This window comes from Passer montanus, unplaced genomic scaffold (assembly GCF_014805655.1).
Source record: "Passer montanus isolate IOZ18808 unplaced genomic scaffold, ASM1480565v1 scaffold45, whole genome shotgun sequence".
NCBI lineage: Eukaryota > Metazoa > Chordata > Aves > Passeriformes > Passeridae > Passer > Passer montanus.
The window spans coordinates 7,002,820-7,025,338 of NW_024369373.1; the positions used below are offsets into that span (position 1 = coordinate 7,002,820).

The window sequence follows — 22,519 nt, forward strand, 5'->3', positions numbered from 1 at the left end:
GCTTCCTACTTTTGAAGTAATATGCCCTTCATATAGTTACAAGTAATAACCTTGAACATGGTACAAATGCCCTTACCTTTTGTTACTAGAGCACTGTTGATCACAATAGTTTGTCAAAAAACCCAAAAAACCCTCACCACAAATTTCAGGCATTTATATACTAAAGTGGCTAGTAAAAAGCCTTGGGTAGATAGATTGAAGAGAACACTGTATTTACCAGCAAAACCTTTTGTAGACAGCACTGGCAAACAAAGCCACAGTTTTTAAGCATATATTGAGAAATATCACTTTCATATTTTTGCTCACCAAGAGACAGTTGCTGGAGCAAGTGATTAAAGCAGTAATCACACACAGGAGCACACTGACACTGGGATGTAAAAGCTGATACAGAGCCTCAGATGCAGACAGCCACACCACTGACTCATCATCATGTGAAAGATGTAGTTGCTCAATAAGTAAATGCTACAAAAAAGCCTTCAAGGGGATTTAGAGACCCTCACACCCAGCAGTGAGTTAAATGTGTGTGCAGCTCATACATGGTCAAATTTGTTGAAGAAACAAAGATATCCAAAGACTTCAGTTTGACTTCTCCCAAACTACCCTCGCATCACTCCTTGTTCACCTCTCAATGACTGTCTACAGATGTAATTCACTTGCTGTCTTCTTGTCTGTACATATTCTACCTTCTGTGTAAATCTTACTTTAGATCCTATGGTCGTAACTACAACTTCATTTGGGCTTTTTCTTATGGGCATTCAGGTAATCCTGTTGCACATAGCCCAGTGTATAGCAAGGTACCCTAGGACAGGTTCTGTCACGTCATCACAGCGAGAGGGAAATATGTCTCCTACCACTCCAGGTCCACAATTTTGCAGACTCCACTGGTCCCTGGAATGCTCTTACATGCATGTTCTCCCCAGTCAGAACCCTCTTCCCTCCTCTTCCTCCTGAAACGTCTTTGTGAGCCCAGCTTACACGTTTGTGGTGGAGTGGGTGGTAGAGAAGTTCTCCATGCGCACTCTGGCCAGTTTCTCAGCAGCCGCCGGCCGCAGGAAGAGCTTGCAGGTGAAGACTTGGCGGCAGGCCTTGCGGAAATTCTCCGAGAGGAAAGCGTAAAGGATGGGGTTGATGCAAGAGTTCCCGTAGGCCAAGCAGTGAGAGATGATGCGGAAGGTGAAGGAGATGTTGTTCAGGGGAAAGTGGCCAAACTCTGCCCACATGGTGATGATGTGGTGTGGCAGCCAGGAGAGCAGGAACACAGCAACCACGAGAAGCACTGTCTGCGCTGTCTGGAGAAGAGAGGATCGTGTGTTAAATGGTCACAGTGAGCAAGCAAGTCTGTGGAATGAGTGAGTTTGCTTTCCTCCGTCAGTACTGAAGGCACGTAATACAGACAACATTTCAGGTGGGCAAATCATGACAATATGAAAAAGGATGCTAAAAACCCAGTAAACTTGGACTGATTGGTTCTGGCTCAAGCAAATAACTATAGACAGTTGAGGTAATGCCCATAAAACTTCACACAGTTCAAAGGCTGCAACAATGCTAACTGTTACAAGGAAGAGTGGAAATAATAGTCTCTAACATTTGGAGGGTGAGGAACATTGAGGCTATTGAAAACAACAGCAGGGGAAAACAACTTCCAAGTAAGCACGCCACTGAGAGCAGTAACAAAGGCTTCCCTGAGGACAAAGGTTTTTCCAGTATTGTCCCTATTATGGAAGAAACTCAGAAAACCAATGCATAGAAGATTTTTTTTTTTTAAATACACAGTGCTCATTGGTTAGACACATTCCTAGCTGGGTGATGACCTGAGTGATCCCTGTGCCTGTGGGATCCCAGCCTGTGCTGCCTGGGTTAGACGTGTGTCCCTGCAGTGCTTGCTCCCCACTTAGCTGGCCAGCCTCTGGAACAGTCTGGCATTTGTAAGACCCAAAGCTTGACTTGAGGTAAAATTTTCCTAAAAACAGTGTTCTTTGAAATCTCCATACGAAATGAAGGTTAACAGTGACAGTAAAAAAATTTAAGCTCTAACTCACTTCAACTTTCTTTCTGCAAGACCCCAAGGCCTGTGGGAGCAGGACCACACATTCCAAGTTTAGGAAAGCTGGTAGTGTTGCTTTTCTCTCACTTTCTACTTCTAGAACCCTCAGTGAATGCCTAGCAAGTCTCAGAGATTACTGACTTGGGGTACCCTAAGGTCCTTTCCTTATGTTTTTGTAGGGCTAATTCCACCTGAATTCACAAATTTTCAAAAATACAAATGGTAATACAAAGTGAGAAATTGCTTTGTATTTAATCCCTTAGTTTTGGGGCTCTGTAGCAGATGCACAGCTGGTGACTTCCTTCCCCTTGCCCCACTTGGTTCTCTGCACAATGTCTGCTTTTTAACTTTGGTATTTAGTGTTTCTCATTTCTATTTTGTCATATTAATAAATGTAACAACTTGCAAACAGGCTGATGATATCCTCCCCCTAAGGAAAATTGTTGTACAAGTAGCAGAAAAGCTATGGAGAAAACTTAAAATTCAGGTTTCATTTCAGCTCAAGATTTACAGCCTTACTAGTTTAGGTCAATGTTTCTGTCAATAATTCCCTTGCATGATTTCAAGTGAATAGTGTAAAGTTACTTTCCTAGAAAAAGGATAATTTTCTAGTGAACAGAAATTTGTTTAGTCAGTGGTTATCATGGCTACATTTAGTTAAACCCATTAACCTCTCCAAGGAAGATGTTATTACGTTAGATCAAGACTACAATACAAGTAAAAAAAAGGGATTTCTGTCAAATGGGTCTCTCAAATAAGGTTCTATTAACTTTGAAAGAAAATAACCTGTATGTTCATTGTGTACCTGGCATGCTCCAGGTGCTTCCTTGTTTCACCTACCAGAATGCTGTCAGACAACTGAGCTAACAATGATGTTCCCCTAAGAGTGAACAAACTACCCTGCCAAGTGTCCTCAAACCAGCCATGCTGGGAGCCAGATGATGTCCTTAAAAATAGACTGGAATGATTGTAAGTTGATGACACTGAAAGACACAGACCCAGTGGTCTTGTGGGGTCTGGCTCACCCGCTGTGGTATGATGGGTACCAAAGAAATGATTAATAAACAGGTCCCATCATTAGCTTTCACCAGCAATAATGGTGCTACTTCTTTACCCTCTAGCAATGTTAAGTAGCTTAGGCTTGTTACCCAGGCAACCTTTCATAGCATCCATCTGCTTAAATTAGGGGGCTACAAGCACTGAAATATGCTTTTGAATAAGGCTTATATACCTAGCTTTCCCCCCCTTTTATTGTGAAATAACAAACTGTGCATGTAACGTAGGGCTGAGTATTACACAATGGGTTTGCAGTTGCTGTGTAATAGCACCGAGCTGTTTCTGGGGTCCAGCTTTTTGGGATTTTGCAGATGGAAAACACAGACAATACTAGAGCATTAAGGTATATAATTCATGACTCAAGAAACAGGTTTTGGAAGTGGAACTTGTGTCTATTTTTTCAAGTTAGGGATATGAGTTAAGACAGAGAAAACTGAAAAAAACCACTGTTTGGATTTTAGTGTGGTAACTTTGCTGTAGCTTAAACTGCTGTTAGTGTAGACTGTGACCAGCTGTGAAGGACTGATCCAAATAGTTTGTGTACTGTTTGAGCTTCTTCCATGGGGTGGGATAGTTTGCACAGTTATTGCATTACTGTTGATCAAGCTGTCCCCACTTAATGCAAACCTTCTGGTTCGACTCTGAAATTTTTCTGGGTCCATAATAGACCTGTATAATGGCCACTACTGGCCACTTAAATCTCTCTTACTACTCCTAGAAGCCTTGCAAGCAGCTCCAGGATATAACTTATAGTGTATTTGTTGTACAGGCAAAATAAGTGCATTGAAGCTATACAATGAATCAATAGCATGGTGGCAAAGACAAGGAGATGTTTTTGTTTGTCAGATAATTAGATGAACTTTTGTTCGTTTGTCATGTGCAGATTGTGTTGAATTTCCTTGCTTATTCATTTGTTATCTTTGTAGGTCATCTGCCTCTCACTTATATTTTCCAGCCTTTCTTTGTCTGTTTTGCCCTTTGATTGCTTTTTCTCCTGGCCCTGGACAAGATATTTCTTGCTTTTAGCCTTCCCCCATCCTTCAAAAAGCATTGGAAAATGTGTTTAAAAAACATTTTGGGTGAGATACCTCATTCAGGAGGATGATGAAGTCTTTAACATTTAATTGTGTTTAGAGCTGTTATCCTTGATACGCTTTTAAAGAAGTTTCTTGCTTCAACTTGTCAGGCATCTTGTCAAGGACAAAATTAATATTTCCTGTATTGATTCAAATGCTTCAAGTATTCCATGGATTTACACATTTTAGGAAGAACCACCTGAATGTTAGATTAATAAACATTCCCAAGATTAAAATATAAAATGGACAGAACAGTCTAGAGGCGTAGAGGGCTTGTCACTTTCCTAATTTAGTCCCAGTTGGAGACAGCCCAGCTGCTCATCATTTTTCAGAGGTGATGAGACCATCCCTTTCTACTGTGTACCTCAGCCACACAGAAATGGGAAAGAACATTCAATTAGGTTTTTATTAAACAGTACTGGCTTGCAGACAAACTGAGCTTCATTAGTGAGACAACTGCTGTTTCCTGAATATGGTGAGATTATTTTTTGTCCTTTTTTCTTCCATAATCTAAATGAAGAAGCATAAAGATGCCTATGCCAGTTCTTCCACACTCTCTTATCACCAAATTACAATTGATGCTTCCTTTATTACTGCTTTCTAGGAAGATATCTGATTATGTGACTTACTGATAAATCTTTTCTCCTGATATGCTCGTCTCTAACTTGTAGATTCTTTTCCTTAAATTTGAGAGAGAATTGGTGCAGATTTTTACTGCCCAGACTTCACTATGGTAAACTACAGAGTTACAGACTTCATTATATCTTGTAATTTACTGTAGTGAAGACTTGGAAAATATGTAGTGACCTTAAGCTTTTGTTTTTAGATACTGCAGGTACCCAGTGTCAGTGCCCATGAAAGACATGTGGCTTAGTGCAGTATACCACTGTCCTGCTGGAGGAACTTACCAGCCTCTGAGGAAGACAATTTCTGTGGCTTAAATTCAGGGATACCCAACGGAGAACATCCCTTTGCTCAGAGTCCATCTGTGAGCCAGCATGCAAAGTGAAACTGCCAGTTCCTTCACTCCTGGTGCCACGTTCTTGTTTGCTTTCTTGGCAAATCTGACTTGCCCTGATGGATTTGCAAACATTATTTTCCTTTTTGCACATAAATTTCTAACAGAAACGTTCCAAGCACAATCTGATCTCCAGAAATATGCCCATAGCTTAGTGATAAGTGCAAAATGTTTAGAAAATGACATACCTATTCTTTAATAGCTTAAATGTTGGATAGCAGCTGTCTCTACTTCAGAGCGCACACATCTTTTAATTACTACTGAAGCACTTCTTGTTACCCTTTGGTCTTTTTTTTATTACACTTGAGTCTAATTCTACTCTTCAGTGCACATTGAAAGTATTCTTTTTAATTGCTCTGTTTTCTTTCTTGGAGCCAGAGGTGGCAGCTGAATGTCATGTAGAAGAGGAGAGACTGAAGTAAATATATTTTCAGATATTATCAGCTCATTTTGATTACTTGCTTTATGTGCTAAGAGGGACTCTTCATTTCCCAGCAGCTTGCTTGCACTGTTCCAGCTGCTCATCTGCACATCTCTCATTCTGGGATTATGCCACTAATCTTCTCTGTTGGTGCCCTTGAAATTTATTCACTTTCTATTCATAAATGTGTATGAGCATTGTGATATTTCTATTACCCCCTAATTAGTAATGATGCTCTTAATTCCTGCTGCCCTGGGCTCCTGTTAACCAAACAATGGATGACACTTCTGAATTATATTCTTCTGCTCAATGATCCCAGGATCTTCCATGTTCCTTTGCTGTATTTACTGTTGTTCAACTGCCAAGGCCTTGAACATCACATTCATTGTCTACACGAAAACCTTCAATCTGCATGAACAATAGACAAATAATTCACTTAGCTACAGGAAAGCAGTCACAGAGCAACTTTTATTTGCCTCTCTCGGCCAAGATGTTCAGGAATACCCATCTGCCTTGAAGGAATTCTGTATCTTTTACCTCAGGCTCTTGTATGACCTTCAAAGTGCAGCACTCCAGGGAGTGTCCCAAATAAACTCGGTGTGGCTTTGTGTTTACTTAGCTCTGGAAGCAATGAACAGCTGATTTCCTTACCCACCACGCAGGCACGGCTCACCTTTCTGTTATAGCTAATCAATAGAAAAACATAGCACTAATTTGTTATCTTTAAGTGGCTCATTTGGTCTGTTAATTGAAGATTTTGTCCTCAAGGTGCCACAGCTTCTACTATCCTGTCAAGGGAGCTTGCAAAATAGCTGTGAAATTCACATCACCAGACACGTTCTTAAACTTGGAAAAGAATTTCAGATTGTTCAGTTTGCAAAGCTTGTCATTTGTTCTTTAAAGATGCACAATTCAGAACTGAGTAAACACTGAGGAACCCTGGTGTGCTCCAGAGGCCAGTAAAACACCACAGGGCCATGCTAGACCTTAGTTTGCATTAATTTCCATCATTAAATCATCTTATTTAAGGCAGATGTAAGATCAGAGTTCCTGGGGCTGGGCTCTTATGGAACATTTTGCAACACTGTCAGACAGGGATTGTTAACTTTCTTTGGAGCCAAATTACAGACTTGCTGTACTCTGCATAGTTGAGAAAAGAGGTAACAGAACTGAAATATACTTCATTGTCATAGAGGGGGCACAGAATTTCTAATTTCACAAACTAATTTCTTAGTATGCAGTCTTGCCAGCTGGCCTCAAAAAACAATTATCCAAAACTTCAAAGGAGAATCCTGCAGCATCACACCATCTGATTTTCAAGGCGGGCAAACTTGTACAGCTAGTATGGCATTAAATGGGGAAACAGCCAGTCATATCTCTCTTCTGTAGGCACAGTCTTAGTTCATCATGAAGAATTTCAGCCTAGGCATGCAAAAAGTTCTAAACATCTTCCTTGCTGTATCATGCAGATGATACAAATGGAAAAATACTTTAAATTTGGAAAAACACTTTAAATTGAGCATGTCCAACATTTGACATGTAGATGGCAAAGTTATATAAAAATTTCAAAGTGGGAATCTGAATTAAGGGTCAAATTCTTCTGATAATGAAATGTGAAGTCAGGATGCAGCAAACTTTGTGCAAGGAAAATTTTTGCAAAGTTTCGTGTGTGCATAAATTGAAAAGGTTGCTGTTGCTTGAACATAACCATAACTTAAAAGCTTAAAGATCACAACCCAAACACAAAACTTTTTTTTTTTTTTTTTTTTTTTTTTTTCATGATATGTGCCTGTATGGCATTTGTAGGATTCTGCTAAAGGCAAATGCAAACTTGCTCTTTTCAGCAGGTGTTTGAACACTGATGTGGAGAGGGTGACAGCTGTCAGAGCTCTCTGGATTATTCATAAACTGTGCCCATTCAAACAAAATCTGGTTGTAACTGACTTTACAATAATGGGTCTAAACATTACCCATGAGTAATTTGTCCTAAAAACCAGGGCCCTCTTAGGCTGTCCTTTTAGCCCCTACATATCTTCAAATAACAGACCTTGAGTACAATGTTGTGGCAAATGGGACAGTGACAGACAGTAGAAAGATCACCAGTAATGGAAGAGAAGGGAAAAGAGACTTTGTAAACATTGTACAGGAAATCAAACCGATGCTGAAAGCCCAGCTATATGTTGTGGCACCGTGGTCTGGGAGACAACAGCTGGGTCTTCAGATCCTGGTGGAATGAAGATTGGTATTGGAGACTTTTGTTTAGAGAAGATGCTTCACATAGCATATACTGGGAACTTCTTGACAAGACCTCTTTGAGAGGAAATGGGGCAGCAGTGCCACTCTGTAGGTGTATATGTCAGAGTTCCTCTTAACTGTGTGGATAGCCAAACCCCTAGCCCTGATTGCACTTTTAGCTGGGTTTTGTTTCCGTACTGTGATAACAGACAGAGTTATCACACACTTGCCTGCTCGTGCAGCTCTGCAGGGCCCGGGGCAGCAGGTGCTGCTCTGCTGGGAGCAGGCAGCACACACCAGGGAGGGAAGGGAGCACAGCTGGAGGGAGCCGGCACTGGGAACCATGCTGTGGCACAAAAAGGCAGAAAGGGGTAGAGGATCACGCCAGAGACTTCTTGGAAAAATGAATTCTTAATAATGTAGTTCATTATGCTTTGTTTCCTGTTTCCATGGGTTTGATTTATTAAACAAAAAAGGCTTTTTTTTTTTCTTTCCATTTTAAAGGCATAGATACAAATTACTGGTACAGTATGACCTTTAAAGAGGGAGGTTGAGCTACAGTATCAAGTACCTGGGCTCCAGTAATATGCTTCACATACTTAAAGTCAGTTAAATCCAGGATTATTTTGCTTTCTTTGCTACAGCACTGCAACTAGGAAAATCATGCATGTGCTTGCACAGCACTGGGGCTGTTCATTTGGCCATGCCATCATCATCTCTTTAGAAATCACCTTAGGTCTGCATCCAGCAGTGTCCCACTTATTCTGTAAATGTTTTTCTTACTGAGGTTCACATGCTGTTTCCAGATTTCCAGGGTGTACTAAGCAGATAAAATACCAGCTCCTCTATGACCTTTCAGGTGGCTTTAACTTGGATTTGTCCCAGTAATGCTTCTTACTGTGTTCTGTGGCTCAAACAATGTGAGTAAGAATGATGTCTCTTCTGCCTGTTATCAGTGTTATAGGATTTGGGGGTGAGGAGGGACTGGTATTACACCAAAATTCCAGCAAGGTCAGTGAAAGCTAAAGATCCTAAAATAAGTCTTGACATTTAAAAAAAAAATCTTACCTGGTAATGCTATTTTTTCAGAAGCAGCCTGTAATGGAGAATAATAGCAATGTGTTTCCCAGTCAGCATGTGACATGGCAAGACCATTCCCTGAGCTCTATGTCATTTGCTTTCTTTCTTAACTATGTTTTATCTTGAAGTGTTCAATCTTGATGAGACTTCTTATAGCTTCTGAAATGCTGAGTGACAGAGCAAACTGTTTGCAGTGGTAATGTTGGCAATGGTTTCACTGGAAAATCTTGTTCAACAAGGATTCTGAGTCTGCAATTTGATTCTTTTGGACCTTAACTCAAGTATAGAGCCCAGATAAGCATTGGGAGATTTGAACAAAAAGTTGCTTGCAAAATTTGCTCTTTAACTGTTTAAAAACAAAACAACACTAAACCCACAAACCAAACAGAAAAAACCCAAACCAAACCCAAAGGGGAAACCCCAAAAAGAGCAAACCCAAACCCCAATCTCTTGGAGGTATTAGGAGGACAGTAGCTCAAATGCCCTGTTTTCTTGAATTTATAGGAATGAAGCAGGAACTGTATGGCCATAATTTCAGACTATCCTTTTTTTTATGAATATGACATCTTGTTTTCCATATCAGTTTGGTGAAGATGCACACTGTGAATTAACAGATGTGACTCAGACAATTTTATCACCTCATGTGGGAAGACTTGGCTGTTGTGCTACACTTTCTCTCATAGCTCAAGGCAATCAGGGTTTAGCCACTGAAATCACACCTGTTTCAGAACAAACTCAGTGTTCTGTATTTACTAAATTTACCTTCCAAATGTGGATCAAGATTCATTTGTCAAACATTTTTCAAACCTTTTTAAATAAACAAAAGCTGTTCACTTAATCCCTGATGAAGTTTATTAATTAAACCCAAACACAGCTACCTTCCCAAGTGGACAAACTAAGTACATATGAAGGAAGCTAGATTAACAGAGCTGACAGCCATCTATGAGCTTCCCATTAGGCTCTAAAGCAAAGTGTTCTCAAGAAGATGTGTTTTAAAAAACTGACTCTCACTCCTGAGTTTCAAGTATGCTTTGAAAGCGTATACAAGAATTGAGTGTGTCTGCAACCAAGCCAAGGAAGTCTCCCTAAGAAAAGTTGAATAGCGTTTGCAACAAAAAAAACCCTTTAAGTACACTAAAGAAGGTGTTTGGCATGCATTAAGGCTAGATGGACAATTTCTACACAGACAGGGCTGGAAGAAGACGTTGTGAAGGATGATGTGCGTGTGTAGAGGAATGTATTTAGTTTTTCTTCTATCTGAAAGGATCACCTGTTTAACTAGGTCTGACTGTGCTACGTGGAACAAGAATTGCTGTTGGGTGTTTCATAATTATGGCCAGGGAAATACTTAAGGGGAGGGAGGAAGAAGTGCTGCACCACTAACTTGTTTGAACAGGAAAAATCAAATGTGTTTTTAAAATTGATCCTCTTGGCAATATCTAATACCAAAAGTTGAGACTGAAAAAACTGCGCAGCTATTTTTTCATCAAACTCTACAGAGCAAATCTGAAAATAAAACAAGTGGATACATTTAAAAATGTCATAAATGAAATTCTTAACTTCTTTACAGGAAAGTAACAGTAGTTGTTTTCAGCTGTTGGTAGCATTCTCTTAAAAATTAGCAACCAAATGTTGCTAATGCCATTCACACATAAGTAAGGAAATTCTAGAGGGAAATTTAAACTGACCAGTTTAGGGATTTTTTTGTAATTTTGAGACCTAAATTAATTTTTCAAACTTGTGAAATTGAGAAATGATTCTATGTGGAATGACAGTGTCATTCTATTTAGCACTTTATTTGCTGCATTTTACGTTATCAAAATTGTCAGCACATCTTGGTTGCCTTTTCTCATAGTAGCTGTTAAACACACAAAACTCTGACTCTGCTTTCTGTTTGTAGTCTTCACTATTGATCCAGAAATTATACTCCTGGTTTTGACATTGTAATTCACAGTTTATCTGCTGAAGTATCAGCATTTATCAAAAAGTCAGTAGGCAAAATAAGACATGGTGTTCTTCAAGGTAGTCTGTTCCATCTGGGTCTGGTGGTGTTCCTGCAGCAGGCAATACTCAGCAGCTCATTGCTGCATAATGTGTTGCTTTAGAAAAAGTGGTGAAAAGAATGTTTATCAGAACCTTCTTGAAGTTAGATGAACACAGAAAACATGTTCAAAACACTCTGAGAGGAAAGGGTAAGTAACAGCTGTCTAATAAATATTGTTTGTGGTGTATTATAACTTTGATAGTTATTGTGTTATGAGATAATATTGCAAATACCTGTTAAATTGTATCCTTACAGACAGTGTAGGTGCAAGAATTATGAACAACAATTATGAATTGGTCCTCATAAGTATATTGCAAACAAAACTGAGTGTATACTAGTGAATGTAATGAACCAGTAGAAACTAAATATACAGTTAAGTGTGGTTAGGATTCATAGGCAAAAAGGACTGGCAGAAACTGTAACAGCTCTATATCAGCTGGAATCAGCACAGAGCAGGCTGATTTTTTAATAAACCTAGCATATCTATTGTATTATAATCAATATACAGATGAAACCAAAGATATTTACCTTCCTCTTTGATCTCTCTGACTTCTTGGAAATGTTCTTTACTTTCGTATGGAGATGGTATAAAACCTTGGGGAGAAAAAAGGAGCAATATATTTAATGGGAAATTGAAATTTGTGTATTAATATTTGAACTCCTCATACAAGCAGCAAAAATTTGAAGTAATTGTTTTAACATGATTCAAAGATGAATTTGATGTTTCAAATTTTTAATTCTAAGCTCTCCAATTTCTCTTCCAAGAAACAAGGTTTGCAAAGAGCACTAAACCTGCTAAGCTTTCAGTCGTTCAGCATATATTAAGAGCTCAGCTGGCACTATGCTAAAATCCACAGGAGTTTTCAGATGGACTTTGAATTTTATATTGAGCCTCAGATTGTCTTCATTTGTTCCCTAGGCTGATGATACTCATGGGCAGAGAGCAGGCTGCCAGTCCTGTACCCTGGTGGGACTGTCCTGTCGCTCCTGGAGGCAGCACAAACAAATGCAGTGGTAGGAGTGGGTCACCCTCCAGAGGGAGGGTCCTAAGGAGTGTTGGAGAACTCTAGGCAATTCTCACTTAACAATATCTAGATGTAGCTTTTGAAACCTGATTACAGCACAGCAATAACCTGGAAATGTTTATCCCTTCATAGGTTTTTCCTCTTGCCAGTAGCAAATATTTGTTATTTAGAAAGAACAAAATGATAAATACGAAAAACAGCAAGAGTCTTTAGGGGGTTTGGGTGACAGGCTGGGTGTCATCTTGGTAGTTGTAATCCTTTTTGTGTACTGGTGTAATTTCATTCTCTGTTTTCATTCCCTCCCCCCACCTCAAAAAACTATTCTGTCCCAGGAGAGGGTATGGAAAGGGTTGGCTGTGTAGTTGTGTACACACACAGGCCACCAAGAGTCTGGGACCTTTCCATCCATTTGAGCATTATTCCCACCCCTGGCACCCACCTTGGCATAGCAGCAGGTGATGAGCAGCAGGGGCAGGAGGTATCCCACCAGCAGGATGGTAATCTTGTACATCTGCTTGGCTGTGGAGCCGTTTGCCCAGTGCTCCCAGCAGAAAGAGCTGTTGGGTGCCTGCTGATGGCCACTCATGAGGGCCTGGTGCTGGGCCACGGGGATGGCAATGAGGAGGGACAGCAGCCAGATGACAGCCACGCCGAGGGCAGCGTTGCGCCTGCTGCGGATGCAGGGCGAGCGTTTGGCGTGGACCACAGCAATGTATCTGTCCACAGACATGGCCACCAGGGTGAAGATGCTCACCAGCATCGTCGCCATGGCCGAGTAGTGAACCCACTTGCAAAAGAAAGCACCAAAGATCCACTCTGGCAGGGAGTAGATGGTGGCCTGGAAGGGAACGCAGAAGAGCAGAAAGGAGAAGTCTGCAATGCTTAAGTTCAGGATGAAGATGTTGGTGGCACTGCGCGATGGCCGTCCCCTGGGCCGGAGACGCCCCAAAACAACCAACACTAGCGTGTTTCCCACCATTCCTAGGAGAAAAATCAACCCAAAAAGCACTGGTACAATCACCACCTCCGGGCCGCCCCTGGTTGCTCCTGCCCAGCATGTTGGCGCCTCTGTTTGGTTGGTCTCAAGGCTGCACTTGCTGGTGTTGGCTCCAAAGGAAAGCACAAAGTTGTATTCCTGCTCCTCCATGGACCCAGGCAAGGAACAGTTGCTGCAGCCCTGACTGCTGACAGCTACGTCTGTGTTTGGCAGGGGTGGCCAGAGGTGAACTTTTGCCTTTTCCAATGCTGTGTCTTTCCTTTGAGGAGTAATTTTCTTCATGTGATTCTTCTGAGTTCTCTCTGTCTCTGGTGCAGTTTATTCCAGGGACTGGCTAAAAAAAAAAGGAGTTGAGGAATTTGTGTCCTCCAAGAGGTGACATCCAGGTTTGGCAGTTGGTGCTGGTGTGGCAGAGAAAAACTCTGTGCCAGAAGAGCAGAGGATGAGGCTGCCCTGGGAGCTTGGAGCAGCAGCGGAGCAGCAGCAGCTCGGCTTTCCACATGCTCCTCCTCTTCTGCTTCCCTCCCACACTGCCTGCATCTGTGGCTGTCATACCTGCTTTCCCAGCTCCACCCTGAGCTGTGGCAGAGAGAACAAATGTTGTTTGTGATCTGAGCCCTTCAGAAAACAATCCCTGGCCAGCTTTGTCCCCATGCATTACTGCTCACGAGGGGGAAGAGCAAAGCAGCAGTTCTCGTCCAAAGGGATGGATAAGCAGCAGCTGCTGAACAATAGTGTGTGCAGTGCTGTGAGGGGCAGAACTGTCACTGGCTGTATAAGACTGAAAAAAAGCTAAACCACTTTATTTTAATCAGCATAGAATGATTTTAGTTGTTTATTTGTTTCACAGTCTTCAATGCTCCCATTAGAGCATAAATAGAGCATAATAGTGTTTCTAACACAAAAACCTGGGAGAGCTTTAGATTCAGCACTGGGTCTTGCCACTTCTGGGATATCTGCCCAAATTCCTTAGTGCCTGAATATTCATGGACCTTGTTGATATAGCTTTGAAGACATTTTGGGTTCAGCCCAGTAGTGCCAACAGCATCTGCACTGGAAAAGGAAATGTTCAGTCTTAGTAGCTGAGAGCAGCTGTAATATTCCCTGTCAGGTAACAGAGAGACAGGTTTGGGGTTTTTTTAAACAGAAGTTTTATTTAAGATTAATGGCTGAGTTACTGTGGTTATAATGCTTACTTATAGAAACAGCACATATGTTTTGGAAGGTAATAAACAGGTTAGTTCTAATGGTTTGTTTCCTCACATTTCTTGAGAGATTCTTCAGGCAGTGAGGAGGGAACAAAGTTTAGACACACATTAACAGTACCTGCACACAGTGATTTATGGATGCAGCACCGCTGCCTGCAAAGAGTACCCACCTCTATTATGAGTGGTTACAACTCCAGGCACTTGGCCAGAGTGGGGCACCACTGGCTCTTGTGAATGGGAGGGTTTGACTGGGGGGAGCCCCTTAATCCTAGGAAGGAAATTCAGGAACTGAGAGTTGCTCTGCCTTGTGATTTTTTCTTAAGCTCTTGTTGAGAGGTGACAGTGCTGCCTTCTGTAGCCCGCTCTGATTATACCCTTGCTTAAAACTGATCTGGAGCTCAATCCTTTATTTCCCTCACAGCTTTGGGGTACTCACGGGGTGATGCCAGGGAGGGAAAAATGTCTGAGCTGCAGTGGAAACAATGATCTCCCCTTGTCATGAGCAGATAATCTTGGCTGGACCTGACGCCACCTGCAGACCGCAGACACCTTTCAGTGGTCCAGGACCACAGACTCCTCTCAGTCTTCCAGTTCCCGAATGTTTTGTGTGTTTCTGGGATTTCTGCAAGCCGTGGGGCTGTGCTGCAGCCCGAGTGCCATCTGCTGACACTTCAGCTGCCTTCAGGCAGCTCCATTCTTTCCCTCAAACATTGCCAGCTCACTACTCGCCTCTGCCTGCTGTGGTTCTCTCTCGTCCTTATGCACACCCACTCCCCACCCCCTTAAATCATCAAACTTAAATATGTTTTCCTTTTTCCTTTTGCGATAATATGTGACCACTGTAAGGTCACTTCTTGTCATATTACTCATATGCTACATTTGTAGCATATGCTCATATGCTCATATGTAGCATTTTAGAAAAGGCTATTGAAAGTTATTTCAATGGCTATCTTTGTATTTTCGATGCTTGGGGGTTTTGTGGTTTTGTTTTTTCCTCTTTTCTTTGGTAGTTACTTCTGTCATATTACTCATATGCTACACGTAGCATTTTAGAAAAGGCTATTGAAAGTGATTTCAATGGCTATCTTTGTATTTTCGATGCTTGGGGGTTTTGTGGTTTTGTTTTTTCCTCTTTTCTTTGGTGGACAGTCATACCAGAAAGAATTATTTAAAAAGAACCTGTAACAATCACAGCAAATGAGAACATGCATTTTAGTCTTTTAGTGGGTTTGGGAAGAATAATAAAAACTGCAGAATGTGTGGTTTCTGCTGCAGGGGATTTGAGACAATGCCAGCAGGAATTTAAGAATTGCTTGTATGTGTCACCTGCAGAACAAACACAGCTTTGCAGATCTGAAAGATCTCATGGCATGCTGAGCAGAATATGGGCAGAAAATAACACAGTTTTGGCAATGAGGAGGGACAGATCATAGAATTGTTTAGATTTCTTAAAAAAATAAAATTCAACAATTACTTAAATTCTTACAGAAGGAACATTCCAGTTCTGTGCAAGTGTTACAACTGGGGCAGGGGGAAGAAAGGTGAATATTCTGGATAAAAAGTGGCAGTCACCTGCTGAATTAGATATCCAGAAACCTATGTGTAGGAACTCAGCTTGTTTTCATTAGGGAACTAATGCAAATCTGATTTCAAATGGAGCTTGGCTGGTGTGGAAGTATTCCCGGCTGGCCTTACTCACGAGGAAGTAATTTCCAGTGTTAATTTACATGCTTTGATGAAAACTTATCCTGAACATATGTTTACCATGGCAATCAAAAGTTTCACAGAGGAAAACATTTCTTCTTCTGTTTTTTATATTGTGCCACTTCTCCGCTGCTTTAAATAATTTGGTTTTGACAGTGAGAAACCTCCTGTCCCTGAGAATTCCCAATCCAAATACACTCAGAAGGGAGCTGACCATGCCAAGACAAAGTACTTGCCATAAGACCTGTTCATTAGTCCAACTAGCAGAAGGTCAAGTCTTGAATAAGTACAGAAGCATAAACAGCAAGTGAACCTGTAGTGTCTGATTTGCTGGGAACACTCACATTATGTGTGGTATTTTAAAATTCACAGTGTTTCATCTGGAAATTTGAAACAATTAATGCCCTGTGGACTGAGCTGCATGAAATATCTCAGCTGTAAAAATTCTGCTGTTCTTTAGAAATTCTGTTGCTTCTTAGAGAAGGATAACAAATATTTAAACACAAGTGGGAGGATGTAGCAAAAGGACGCTGAATAATCTCTGTGAGAGGAAAAAAACTGTAGAAGTCTGACAACCATCACTGATGATCAAGATCAAGAATGAACTGGAGGCCAGATGCTGTTGTTTTTGTCTGAGTTGTTTTGGGCTAAAAGCATTGGATATTCATCCCTGACTAAACAGGCATTAGATGTGTCTTTTTGAGAGAGGATAGTACTGGACATCTATGAAAAAATTTGCAGTCCCAGAGTAAGGAGAAAAGTGGGAAAATGTCAACCCTAAGAATAAGGGTGGGGAGAAAAAAACCCCAAAATATTAAATAGTAGTATTTAAATGGTAATATTTTTAGCTTGTCTAGGTACAAAATAATTTGTCCATTTTCTGATTGCTAATGGGTGCTTCAGCTCCTAATTGCACTGAATATCAGGTATGTTGTAAACCACTCCTACTGTTTTGATAGTCATGGTTCAGCTTTTTGATACTTGTGCATTAGCTCTCCAAGCCTCTTGACTCTGGAGTGGAAGGAGGGTCCTGAAGCATAACAGCAAGCAAGAACCTTACTCTCACACTGTTCTCTCTCTCTGGAGAATGTGGGTTACATCTCAGATTCAGATCCATTTAAAGAAAAACAAACATCCAGATCAAAAGCCTGTTTGTGGCTTTAGGTTCAGCAGCTCTTGGTGCTTTTTGAAAGGCTGATTCAGGCTGAAAAGCCCTTTGGCTGACTAATGAGCTACCTGGATGCAACTGGGAAACAAGCAGTGGTAGGTCAGAAATCTGTGCACTTGGCCCACACCAACCCTTCCCAGCTGTGATCCTGACTGGAAAGAGAAGGTGCAGTGGCCATTCCTGTCGAAGTGTGACCCCAGGAGAGGCAGCAGGTCCTGTTGACTGCTCTGCATATTTGTCCCCAAAAATGAGAGCCCAGATTCAATTCCTTTCCAACTCCACATAATCCTTTTCCTGAGCAGCATCTGACAGCTCCTGAAGGAACTGAAACCTTCATCCCCCTAGAAGTTACCTGTCCACCAGGCCCCCAGCCAAGCTGTGCAGGGTAGCCTTGCTGATGGAGGAGCTATGGTGGAAATAAGTAAATTCTTCACCTTTTGTAAGCTGTAACCTTTGAGTCTCTCCAGTGAAGAATCAAAATTGAACTTATGTACCTCACTCTGGCCATCAAGTCCTCACACAATTTTGTGTGTTGCCTTACTGGACAGATACCTGATTACAAATACCCTGCAAATTCCTTTTCCCTTACCTAGAATTTATAATAAAAACAGAACAACTTTGTTTAAACAGTCAAAAACATTATATCCACGCCATTTCCAAACTTTCTTCTGCAGTATAATTTTTGATGAGGCAGGTAAAATTGTTTAATAAAGTTTGTTATTCATTTATGACCAACCAACTGACTAAAAAAATAATGATTTTGGTTCTAACAGAAGTTATGCTAGAAAAAAGTTGCAAAAAGAGAAGTCTGTTTGGCATCCAGTGTTGGCAGACACATAGAAAACTAGGAGAGGAATATGTCAAAACCATAATGAACCTCAAAACAGGATGCTTGTAGATACTTGTTTAGTATTCTGTAGGGAATAAGGAACGTGTTCTGGCTTATGCTAACAGATTCAAGACAATGTATCTCTTCCTGTGTGCTCCTGTGGTTTTGTGCACAGCTCTTCTGTGAAGTCAGAGGAGACAAAGTGATGTGAGTGATCTCTCGCAGTTTGGCCTTAACACAGGAGAACAAGATGTCTTTATCTGGGCCTGATGTGATATATTCATAAATACATCTGCCTCTCTGTTCAAAGGACAGCCAGACCCCAGGGCAGAGTCTGAGACACACTGTGGGAGCCAGGAGCACAATGTCACCCTGGAGAGGTGCTGCTCCCTGCTCAGCACCAGACCTGGTGTTTATGAGAAGCAAGGTAAGGACATACTGCAGCTTCAATGGACCTTGGTCCATCCTGGTTTGAAAAGCAGATCATTCTAGGACAACATGAGAACATTTAGTTAGCTTCCCATGGTGATAAACTGATTTAAGGCCTCTTCACAAATCTGTTTTCCCTGTGTGTGTATCAGCTTGATGGTACCAAACTGGGTAAAATCACTTGTCCTCTCATCTCTTAACACTTCTCTATGTGTAACAAGATGTGCTGTCAACTGGCCAGCTCTGCAGCATGACAAAATCCTGCAACAGTTCTGGGAAAATCCTGGTGCCCCATGTACAAATAACGCTTTTACTCAGTCACTCCAGACTGTATCACAAAATGCTGTCTATTACAAAAGGAGAGATGTAAGTGTACATGCTGTGCTTTAATACCATCTTAGCAAAAAGTTTCCATGGTGATTTGCTCTCATTGCTGCAAGGGAGCTCTCTTTCCAATAGAACCATGGCAAATTTCTGTCTACTGCCTCATTGAAATTACTGCTAAATTCCTCAAATAAAGAAACCTCTTATTAAGCATCACAATATGTTGAGAAAAACACCTCAGAAATAATGGATCATTGAGAAATAATGGATCCTAGGTTGATAAATTTTCTGGTCTAACAAAAACATCCCAAGACAAAAGTACTTGGAAGTTTCTTAAAACTTATGTTAAAAAACCCCAAAAACTTAGGGTCTCTTATTTCCTCACAGCTCTGAATGTTTAAAAGCATCTGATTGTGCTTCCTGTCAGATTCTGAGTCAGCTAACTCAAAACAATTGCAGCAAATTCTAAATTTTTCTGAAAGTGACAGACTGAATGAGCAACTTTACTTAGTTTCCAGTTTGTTCAATGTGGTCTGAACAAGAGACAAAACCAGTCAATTTATTTCTATGCTCCATTTAACTTCATAATGCTTCTGAGGTAGGAAAACAAACAGTAACTGTATGTGGGCTGAGCACAGGTGTTTGCAGGTACACAGCAAAGAGAAGGCATTGCTTAAGCCTTTCAGAACTGCTAAGGAAGACACTGGCACACAACTGATTATTTAGAAAGCTGGTATAAGAACCTACACTCTTCTAATATCCTTGCAGTTAAAGGTGGTTGAGAGCTTCTACTCATAAGCATAGGAATGAATAAAAAATCAGGCCTTCCTTAAGGATTACCTGGATATCATCTGCACATCAGGCAAGGATGGCACATTTTAGGTATCCCTCCAAAACTCAAAGCAAAGTCTTTGAAACAAAGGAAAAAAATGGACCCGTTATTAGGTGGCAAAAATGAAGCTAAGTGTACTTGCTCTAAATGGGATTTTTTCATTGATACCAAAACGATTGGCTCTTCTCAGAAACCTGTGCTAAGCAGGAAACGTGGCATTCAGTGGAGCCCTGCCTGGCTGTGGGTGCCTAATGCCACAAGGGCAGCAGCTGCTTTAATTAGAAATGAATGGGTTTGCTCTTCCTGAAAAATTGAAGTGGGAAGTGGCAGAAATAGAGCTTTGACAATTCTGCTTTTAAACAGGAAAGTCTTTTTTCCCCCCTCTTTTCTTTTTTAAGTGTTTCTGGAAGCCTTTTCAGATAAAATTCTTAAACTGATTAGGCAACAACTTCTGTTGTTCTTGAGACTTTCGTGACCTCTTCAACTGCTTTTCAAAAAATATTTTTCTTTTTATTTTCTTGCGTGGGGGAACAACCTCCAAATAAAAGAGCCCATCCGTCTGAAGCAATCTGGTTTAAATCCTGCTTCTCAGAAGTCATCTTCAGTCCTGCCAATTAGCAATCTGTCATCAGATCACAGACTATGCATTATTTTAATGGGGAAGCTCCTGCCACCTCGTGGCAAGAATTTTCACCTTGCTTGAATCAAAAGAGTTAAACTCGATACCTGATACCTTTGTAGAACAAGTGAATAGCTAAACAAACAGAAGCCTTGCTTGGTTTGCTTTGCCATTTGGGCATTATCAATTGTAAATATTAATACTATTTTAAAATAAACATAATATAAATTACTAGATAAGCTCTTGCAGCTATTTTTTTTTGCACTGCTGCTTTCTCCACCTTTCTTTCCAAGAAAGTACAGAAATTAATTCTGTCAGAGTATTGAGCCAGGAGAATCCACAGCAACTTTGGTATTTTTAGAAAAACTGTTGACAAGGCACATTGATGGGTGTCAGAATAGTACTAATTTGTGTTCACCTTGAAAGGTACCTGCATTCATTTTGGACTATTTGCTTTCAGCTATAGGCAATGTTCAGCTCTTGATTCCATCCAAAGATCTTTGGTGATATCTTCATGTGCTTCATGAGAGCTTTCCTCTGTGAAGAGAGCAACGTGTCTTGGTACTTCCTGTTTCTTTTGTGTTTGGTAACTGGTGCCAGTTGATGTGGTTCTGTATGTTCATGTCCTGAGAGTGTATGGCACCCTCTGAACTACCTTCAGGATGTTGGTCAAATTATTCATGAAATTGGGGCAGCTTCAGCCACCCCCAAAGCAGAGCAACATGGCAAAAAGAAGTTTTTTATTGACTTGGTTTTTAACCATTTTGATCTCCCAAGATGAATATTTCTCATTAGGTCTCGTCTAAGAAATATGTTGCAACCATGCTGATTTAAACAGATAAAAATTACCAAAGACCTCCCATCACCACCCCCTCTGAGTGTGAACTCACTTCATTTTAGGACCTGAAACTAATGCTGTGATGAGTAGAAGAAACAGATGGAACTCAATTTGCAATAGTTAATTCTGCCTGTATTGCTATTTTTATGCAAACTGAAATCCTGATACACAGGATTTCCTCTTCCTAACATGTTGTAACATTTTCTAATTAAAACACTGATACCTACCCTCAAGAAATGCTAAACTGACTGCCCTGGAGATTGCAATCTTCACACAGAGGTAGGACAGCAAGTCTGAATACTTGATAAGCAGGACTTACAACACTATGTTAATGTGGCCTGTCCCTAAGCAATTGATGCTTGTTGACACAAAAAACTATATCCATCCCAAATGCTGAAGTGCTGTTATGTGGTGTAGCTGATTCCAGGAGCTGGTAGAAGAGAAGAATTTGATAGAATACAAAATTGCAGTTAGAAATGACTGCTGCAATAGGCATCTGCACATACAAAGTCCTACTTTCCCAGCTGCAGTCATCTACTGCCCAGTCTGTGCTGGTAGTAAAATCTATCAGTGTTTTAGATGTGTAAGTGCTGAAATTAATGAAGAGGCTCTGGGCTGGAACAAACCTTCCTAGTGGGAAAAGTAATTCCAACAATAATGTTATCCCTCTGCCTCCTGACAGCAGCTGACTTGAGTGTGAGTGCTGCAGTTATTTTACAGCATCTCAGCCTGCTCCAAAATATGTGTGAGGTGAATAAAACATGCTATAAACAGAGGGATAGCTATTATCAGGGAGAGACAGCTGTGTATCAATATTCTGGACAATAAAGATAGCTCCTGGGATACTTATCAAGACACCAGTCCTGCCAGATAAACTCTGCAGGAAGGATGTACATCACAAATGCCACATGGTAAGAATTATAATACACAAACAGCTGCTAACACTAATACAGGGTTATTGGAATAAAATTATAGACGAAACTCATTATATGGCTCATGATGAGCCAAAGGAAGCATTTGGCATTTAGCAGCCTTAAAAATCAGTTATGTTTTGAATCTGTAAAAAAGTGAGCTGTTAAAAGCTCAAGAAGGTGCTCAGTGGATCAGCAAAAACTGTTGTTGAACAAGGAGTTGGTGAGTTTAGCTTTTCTGCAAACATCTGGGAAAAGAGTTTCAGGTAGAAATCAGATCAGAGATTTAACTTGCTGAATCTGCAAAAAAGTGAGCTGTTAAAAGCTCAAGGTGTTCAGTGGATCAGCAAACACTGTTGTTGAACAAGGAGTTGGTGAGTTTAGCTTTACTGCAAACATCTGGGAAAAGAGTATCAGGTAGAAATCAGATCAGAGATTTAACTTGATTTTGCAAGGAGAGAAGATTCATAAAAGGGGAAAAATAAATTGCAAGGCATGTGATATTAAATTACTCTGGAAGATAGTGATGAGAACCTGAAAAGTTTAAAATTAACAATGAAGTATGGGATAGAACTAGACCATAAATGGAAAAGGAGTCTAAGCTTGATGATTGCTGCTTTAATTTCAATATGAAATATAGTTTCTTTCATAGGCATAATAA

The 22,519-nt window shown here is 40.7% G+C and overlaps 1 protein-coding gene across 1 annotated transcript; it reads right to left on the bottom strand.

Moving 5' to 3' along the window:
* Window positions 1–916: 916 nt before the first annotated feature.
* Window positions 917–13,150, bottom strand: LOC120508064 (galanin receptor type 1-like). Its single transcript, XM_039721366.1, has 3 exons — window positions 12,439–13,150; window positions 11,503–11,568; window positions 917–1,289 (listed from the first exon to the last, which is right to left on the bottom strand). The coding sequence occupies exons 1-3, from the start codon at window positions 13,144–13,146 to the stop codon at window positions 972–974; spliced, it is 1,092 nt and encodes a 363-aa protein (XP_039577300.1). The 5' UTR covers window positions 13,147–13,150; the 3' UTR covers window positions 917–971.
* Between the last annotated feature and the right edge of the window lie 9,369 nt (window positions 13,151–22,519).